The sequence below is a fragment of the Amblyomma americanum genome, chromosome 11 (genome assembly GCF_052857255.1).
Source record: "Amblyomma americanum isolate KBUSLIRL-KWMA chromosome 11, ASM5285725v1, whole genome shotgun sequence".
Classification (NCBI taxonomy): domain Eukaryota; kingdom Metazoa; phylum Arthropoda; class Arachnida; order Ixodida; family Ixodidae; genus Amblyomma; species Amblyomma americanum.
Genome location: NC_135507.1, coordinates 15,552,738 through 15,561,428, shown reverse-complemented (window position 1 = coordinate 15,561,428; position 8,691 = coordinate 15,552,738). Strand labels below are relative to the sequence as shown.

At 40.5% G+C, this 8,691-nt stretch overlaps 1 protein-coding gene across 4 annotated transcripts in view; it reads right to left on the bottom strand.

The window, feature by feature from the left end:
* Positions 1-1,330: 1,330 nt before the first annotated feature.
* LOC144110546 (phospholipid-transporting ATPase ABCA1-like) overlaps positions 1,331-8,691 on the bottom strand; it is an 80,616-nt gene continuing 73,255 nt past the window's right edge. For all 4 annotated transcript variants that reach the window (XM_077643556.1, XM_077643558.1, XM_077643557.1 and 1 more), the window contains 2 exons: positions 8,296-8,464; positions 1,331-6,174 (listed from right to left, as the gene is read on the bottom strand). In XM_077643556.1, coding sequence (XP_077499682.1) covers positions 6,107-6,174; positions 8,296-8,464 — 237 coding nt within the window. In that variant the 3' untranslated portion in view covers positions 1,331-6,106. The remainder of the gene's footprint in view (positions 6,175-8,295; positions 8,465-8,691) is intronic.

The following is an 8,691-nucleotide window of genomic DNA, read 5'->3' as shown; positions in this document are numbered from 1 at the left end:
TCGGGGGGGGGGGGGGGGGGGGGGGCTGCATAAAAAAATCATATCATGGTAATTTGTGGTTCTAGTGACTGATGTGTGATAGGTGATGAGAAGTTAATGAAATCATTGTAACTTATTAATTAAAGAAATGAAAAATTAATGAAAGATGAAAAAAGGGGGTCCAAAGGTGTCAGAATGCTCAGAATGAAAAGCCAATGCTTGATTATGCTAATCAAGATAACCCATAATGCGTAATTGTTCAATTAATTGAAACAACTGAAAAAATTAAAAATGCTTTCAAAGGTGTCAAATTGCTCAGAATGGAAAGCATAACCCACTACACTATTGCGTCATACCTTAAGGCGGAGCACAAGTGTCCTCTCCAATTTTTTTCTGTGTGCTTCGAAGGCAGCAGAAAAAAACAGCCTATATGATACATAAACTTCTTGAGAAAACTAGATGTATTCTGAATAGCACATACCAATGTAACAAAAAACTAGAGTAACCAGAACTGAGTGTACATAACTATGAATCAACATGTACAATAGAATATAAGTGCTTACAGAATGCATGAGCTGCAGAAAAAATTGCAGACTTTGAGTGCTGCCTAGAATTGAGAGGCAAACACCAGTAGACTGCACATTCAATTTATGGGTGCAAAAAATTTATTTTTTTGTGGGGCCCACACTACAAACATACAAAGACAACTCTAAAGCTTTGAGGGCCATTCAATAAAACTATTCTGTACATGTATATAAGCAGCAGATTTATACATTTTTCAGCAGTCGCTGAAGCCTAGGAATATTTTCTATTCGAAAGCAGCTTTGGACATCATGCATACATTCCCTTGCTTGTTTTTACACGACAAAAAAGTTAAAAATGCTGCAGAAGTTGCATACAGATGCCAAACAAATGTTGCTTTCATAGTCTCAGAAATATAACACAACCGAAACCACGAAACTGATCACAGGATACAATCACAACAGTTGATGCATACACCTAAATACTTTACATCTTTATTTCCAGAAGACAACTGGATGGTCTCTTGGGCTAAAAGCTACACAAAAACTTGACGAGGCCCAAGAGACCAGTGGTTTATTCCCCACAAAAAAGATTGAAGATAAAAAATTCTTGCAAAGCCCTTACAGAAATGTAAATAGACAAAAACAGACCGTTGCATTTTCTTCTGCAGAATTGTAAACAGCAGATTTCACTTTGCAATAACTTGTAATAATATGCACAAAAGTGTGAGACTCTATAAAAACCACGGTTTAGGCAAAGGTGCCTCAGCTTTGTGGAGAGTCTACTAAGCATAACATTTGCCATACAACTGTGCACTATTTAACCATACAAGTCGGGGCGAACAGTGCACAGTCTTTGGGGAGAGGCATTCCTGAAAATAATGAGCTCCACCCAGCACTACATGATGAGAAGGAAACCGGTTTGATTTGATCACCATGGCTTGCACTTATGGGAAATCTGCTTTGAAATGCACTATAAACTTTTAATACACTTAAGATCAACCTGTTCCTGCTATGAACAAGAATGTGCTTGTTAGAGCATGAGTCAGCTTAACAAGGTGCTTGGATAAATGCATAGCAAAAACTGTGCACCAGCGGACAATTCCGTCGTTGGCAGTCCACAGCAGCAAGCATTCATTCAAACTACGTAACATACTCTTGTACTTTAAGTCACTGTGGTCATGATGTGTAGCTATGTAACAATGATAGTCTTCCTATGACGTGAATGCACCGTAGAAATGATTCTAGCCACAAAGCGCAAACCGTCCTTTGTGTAAACTATGCAAAACCATCATGTTTGGTGATACCGAGGTCATAAAGACAGCCAGCTAGCTGCTAGTTTGATCCGTAGGCTGCCTTGCTTTCAACTTCAATGGTGGCCAAACCACTACCATTTGTCACAACTCCTGCATTTGAACACACTTGCTAACAACGTACATTCAGCACTAAGTAACTTGCCAGCACTCTGTCTAACAAGCAGTTTTTTTCTTTTTAACCAGCTCTGTTCACTAACAAGCAATCGTGCCCCCCACCTCCCCCTCCACGCCCTATTTTCACCTTCGTGCTGCTGCTACAGAAAACACACAGCTCAATGATTTGTAGAACAGAATGTGACAAAAAGGGCCTCGCTCATATCTGTACAGTGCTAGGCAAAGTTTAAAAACTGCAATGAACAGACCACTGCTTGCTATCATGCACGGCATCTCAGTGTTACCATAACACGCTTGAAATCTGCAAATACTGTGTTCCAAAAAGGTTTGAATTGTGTGCTTGATGGTTAGTTTCTTTTTATTCATTACAGTTCACATGGCAATGCATGCTGCCAGTATTGCCAGTAATTAGTGATGCCATTAATGGTTGTCTCAATATGAAAGAACTGCTCCCACTTGCAGCATTTGAGAAAAAGATGTAACGTGTAAAAAATTTAATTTTCTATTTTTCATTAAATAATGCAATCTGCACAAATGAAAGAATGTGAAATGTAGTTGACATTTTTAGTCCGATGTCACACCTTTAATACAATTTCATGTATTTTAGCTTAACTGCTTTATGCCACATAGCTGATTGCAACAGCCATTTGCTAAAATCACTAGATCAATATATGCTCTTTGATGATAGCTGTAATCTTTGGCAAGGACTTCGCAAGCATGGAGATTTGAGAAATATCATCAATCAATTTACTGAGATATTTCCGAGAATATTCAGCTACAACAGTGCTTATCCAACACTGTGGTCCTCATTCTTCCGTCCCACTTTTTCCAATACAGCCAAATCGTCTTCTCTGGTTTACCCTATATTGAAGAGCAAGCAGTTATGGAAAGGTAGACTTATTTCTGTTTCTACAAAAATTTGAATTGAAGGTATATTATAGTTTCTGGCCATAAATAAGTGGTCTGTTGCTTTGTGAAATGGTTTCCAGTGAAGCCACAGAAGCACTTGCATCATGCACTGAAACTGTCATTGCAATTGTTAATACGGTGTTAAATATCCATTGCAGAAAAACTAAGGGTTTTCTGTAAACTGCTGGAGCTGGTATGTTGACATTTAGGAAAACAAGAAACCATGTAATTCATGCACACTACAGTAGAATCTCGACGACACGAATCACGGAGTTCAGAAAAGTATTTGTATCATACTTGTATCATATTTGTATCAAAATTCATAAGCAAAAGCTCGGAAAATGTACTCATGCAAACTGTTTACTGCTGATGGGATTTACAGATTTTTTGTTTACAGCTTGAGTGGCCATCGCAGCATCAACAACGCAGGGGCCGCACTCCGCCACTAATCATGGTGCCAGCAATATGCATTTAGTGCATGAGGGTGCGGTCATGGCTTGCACAATCCAAACACCTGAAATTCTGCACACTGTACACACTGCATTCCAGCCAGGGTATTTTGCACACTTGTACCATTCCAAAACTCATACCAATCATGATCATATCATCGGGATTCTACTGTAGTTGGGTATTAGAGAAGAAAAGAGCAGCTGGCAGTAAAACCAGTGTGGGCAAAGTTTATGATGTTCCCTTTAACTTGCTCACGACTGATATACCATGAAGGTTACAATGGCAGATAATGTATATGTGACTGGCATTGTAAAATAAGACCCTGATTGTGAATAGCTGCGCAATATACAAGGCCAAGAAATTTCTTTGGTAAGCGAATCTGAGGTCATGGTGGTTTAATTAATCATTTCAAAAAATTTGGGGAAAACAATATTCCATGAGTCAGCTGAAGAGGAGAAACAATGGCTGCTGAGAATAAATTGGTAAATATTTAGGAACTCTGAAAGGAAGAAATACAAGCGAAGTCATAACCAAGTTCAAAACGTGCCATAAATAAAGCTTTTAGACAAAGCACAATGGAATAACTCTCCGATGTAAGGATACAAAAGCAGCTATATTTAAGGCTGGCACAATAACTCGTCTGATTTTTCTACTTTAACCTGATTTATTTATCTCCTTTCTTATTTTCAAGTATTTGTAACTCATTTTTACAGCTTGTATTATATGAATTGAGGTGAATAAACGAAAGTACTATTATTATTACATTATTATAACAGCTACTCTAGAGGTGACTTTCGCTATGGCTCCTTAAATAACAACAAGTAAACAGCACTGATGGGCTTACAGGTGAGACGGAAGATGTCAACAAACAAAAGTGGGCAAAGAATAGAAGATTTCACAAATTTGGCTTCTGCATAACACGATTGCAGAAATTTTTTCTCACTAAGAAGATATCTTCCTTAATCAGCATACCAATTTACCTGCTATTCTTTGATTTTTGTGCCAGAAACAATGCACTGATTGCCAGGCTGAGTGAACGTAGAACAAAGTACATACAGGTGACGGATTTGGCATAGTAGGATAGTTTCCCTACGTAACCGTCTTCTCTCATTCACCAGTGCACCCCGTTCTTTCAAACAAAATTGCAATACAAAGACTTTTAGCACACACAGTCAATTACAAATTCATAAAGATCTCTTGTTCTCCCCTTATTGATAACCATGGATATTGTAAACAGAATGAGATGGTTACACATGAGTAATGCAGTCCTTGTGTCTGGTCCAGCAATTCCTAAAAAGAGAGGAGAGGAATCATATGCACTCTTACCTGCACCTAAGGACCCAGTCAAAAACTTGCTGCATTTGTAATCATGACCATGGCTATCACAATCGCAATACAAGCTAGCCACACTCACAATTTACGGCAGTAGCAACCACAAATACAGGGCAAACAAAATTACAATCAAAACTACTACCCCATTGCTCACATTCACAAACAGCATGAAGCTCAAACTCTCGAAGTCAAACTCAAACTTAGGAACTATGCTGTGCCCTTGAAATCACAGGACTTAGCATCACAATATCACCAAACCAAAGCACTCACTCACATTCGAAATGTCACTTGACCTGTGAACTGACACAAACTCAAGGATTGATATCGCCACAAGTGGATCACATCGAGCAACAAAGTGTAACAAATGAGGAATCAACTAGTAACCATGAGGTTGTACAGTACAGAGCATTAGGCACAACACTGCTTAAAGGAACACACTTGAACCTGAATTCAAGGAATTCAAGCAATTCAAGGAACTCACTGCCACTTTCTCGGTATTATATTCTAAATTTAATGAAATAAAAGGCACTCTCTTGAAATTTATAAATTATATATGAAGGTCCAAATGTCACCTACTATAGTTTTTTGACAAACACTGTACCATACAGCATTCATCAAATGTACAGAGGCCACCAAGGTTTGCTACCGGGCAGCACAGAGAGGCTATATTAGCTTCCCTGGAGCTCCATAGTTGTTTGAGGTGTGAGGGCAGTACTCCCTTTTTTGCTTGAGTGATTCTGAGTGCTGGTGGTGCTAAACAAGCCATACTGCACAACTCAGAACCAAACCATGGGGCTTTATTACACCGAAAAAATCTGTACGCACAAATACGGCAAGGGTCAACAAATGAAAAAAAAATATTCTGATGTCACATACCAAGGCCACCAAAGTTCAAGTACGACATTCCTGTCAATTCACAAGCATCTCTGCAGAGCCATTTTTACCAGTTCTCGGCCTGCAGTGAATGTACATGTTTGTGAAAATGCTTTGCTAACACTTGAAGCCTAAAATGTGGAAGGACTGTCATCACGGGAGGAGGGGACAGGAGAACTTCCATACTTCTCACCGTCTTCGTACTCCATGACAGAAGCACTCATCCCCAAGCCCACTCGTGATCGACCCACTTAGATCTTGTGACCACACCACTGGCTAGTTGGTCAGCATGATGGGAGTTTTTGGTCATGTCATACTACGGCAAAAACACCAGTGCCATTACCCCGAAAGACGGCCCCTCCCACACAACCATAACAGTTAAAAAATAACAAAGGAAAACAACAAACAAGACATGTCACCCGCTTCTGTCACCGAGAGTTTGAATGGAACGCTGTTATGCTTTGCACTTTCATTATATATAGGTTCTTCCCTTTCTCAGATTTCGTTGAAAGAAATAGAAGCCACACCGCCAGGCTCACTCGATGATGGTGGTTGTAATATCACAGCTGGAAGAAAAAACCTTGCGGTGTAGTCACTGCCACCGGCAGCCTTTCAGACAATGTCCGTCTCCCGGATCCATTCCGGGAGCTCAATGAGTTCCTGGCCTCGTGAGAGTGGACCTGCATACAAAGACAAGCCAGTAAAATGAATTAAATAAGAGCTGGCTTTTCCTGCCAGTGACACTACGTGCCAGCCCAAGATCCTTCAATGGTGATCACACAATGTTGCGGGTCTTATCTGATATAATCACACGCTACTGCCACGGCTTCTGCAGCTGCGTTTCTCCATGGCTCAACAGTCAAACGTGCTCAATTTGCGACTTGACAAAAACATACTCTCACCAAAGGCTGTAGAAAAAAGAGAAATGACTGACGTTTCGGTGCTCATATGAGTGCCTTGAACCCGTAAGGGCACCAAAACATCAATCGCTTTTCTTTTTTCTACAACATTTGGCGAGTGCATGCTTTTGTCAAGTTGCTATGAATTACCCTTGCCAGATGGGTTCCCGTCGAAACCTGGATTTTGTGCTCAATTTGCATATCACAAATCACTGCACCTACTCTACTACTTGTGACGTTCTGAAACAAGGCTTTTAATTAGAAATGAGCAGCTCTGAGGTTCACTCCAAGATGGCTTCAGTTTCATTAAATTTTTCTTTGTGAAACACAGAAAAGGTCTATCTAAATGCAGCACATTTAATGGACAATGACAATGTGCTTACAATGCTAGCTGTCATTTCCTACTTGTGGTACACTCCCTACTTCAGTGTTTTTCACTGCTTTGGCCCATTGTGCATCTGCACATGCCCTCAGAATAAGGTGCTTCAGAGGAAGCGTTACCTTTAGACATAGTTTCGTTTACCTAGGAGCATGTAAATAGAGAAAACTACCAATGAGTGGCTATTGGACCAACCTAACAGAATTTCACAGCATGCAACAAAAAAAAAAAAGTTTGGTACAGTAGAACCCTGCTGCAATAAACTCGCTTAGAGTAAAAACACAGATATGGTAAAATGAAACTGCGTTCCCCTTTCATGTTTCACAGACGACTGTACATTTTTTTTTCGTTTGTAGTAAAGGCATCATTAATAACGAAACAGTTGCAGTAAAGAGCGGTTGGCCAAGGCAATGTACTTCTTGCAAAATAATGACATCGCAGCACGCACGCAGTCTAGGTCATCTCGCAGTAACATTCAGATAACGGTGCAATCGCAACACCCACGCTCGCGTGTTGAGATGTCTTAGCGATTGCGAGCAGAAGTCAACTTTTCAAAGGCCTTGAGGCCGTAATGCAAAGCACACGGCACGCAATAAAAAAAAATCCTCGCTATGACCATGGAAAGAAGGCGGTGCCGGCCGCTCAGAAAGGGAAGGCAGTAAAGGAGCAGTAAGGAGTAGGGAAAGGAGGGAAAAAAGGGGCAAACTGTCACAGCATAAGGCAGCGTGAAGCATGATCAAAGCAGCGGCAGCATGTGGAAACATGGTGGCACTGCTTGGGGGATGGGGAGGGGTCGCCCCGCTTGATTGCATCGCGCGCGTTTCTTAACTATTGCCTCTTAAATGACACTGAAGCCGTGGAAGTCAAAGCCATGTTTACATGAAGCTTTCGTTTTTATATGGAGAAACACTCCGTGGCCACACCGTATTTATGCAAATATAGTACTTCAACAAGACTGGACTGGTGAAATCGAAAATGTGATAACTGAACATAAATTGTGAGCACATAATGAGATGATCAGAACAGGATATAAGGTATTTCCAAGTGTTTCTTTCGTAAACCGACACTATGTGTTTAGTAAATAGCTAAATTACCAGACAGCTTTTTCAGAGCCATTCCATCACCAACAACTTACACAGTAAAGGTTTTAGCTGCCCCAAGAGACTTTACTATAGAGGCATTCTATTTTAATATCTAATGAGTGATCATAATAAAATGTAACAAGATGCTCAGAACAAATGTGCATTGGTCAATTTTTATACATGTTTGAAAGTGTGACTTCATAAGACTCGGACGCAGTTTTTTCTTTATTTTTTATTGTACCTCCAACATTTACAGACTACCTTGAATGACCCCACTCTGTAGATATTAGTTTTCCGTGTCTCACTTGAATTTTTTCGTGCACAGACTTACTGCGGGCTTATTGGTGAGTCATTCGGTTGCATGTCCGCTCTAGCACATGCTTACATACATTTAGTGGCAGCCCAGATAAAATCACACTAAAAAAAGAAAGCTACACTTACCAGCAGAAGCAGGTCCTATGCTGACGACAGGTGTGAGCTTTTCAACTGTGGTACTGCCGGGATGCGTGGCTTTTGGAGACGATGGAAGTGTGGATGATGGCAGGTCACTTTCAACGTCGCCCTGGTCGCCCTTGACGTCACCTTGCTGCTTGGCAAAGTTGATGAACACCTGTTGAGAGGAGCAGAAAATTAAGGCACACTTCAAGATAGTGACAGTTTACACTGAGATCCATCATTTTCAGTTTGTGAAGACGGTGGTACGCTGACAATCAACGTTCAGTTAGGCTCAGCATGTGCAATCCACAAATGTCTCTGAACATGCCATGTTCAAAGACATGGCATGACAAGCTTGCTGTTAGACTGCTTGCTTATGGTGATTCTTTCTGTCCATCTTGA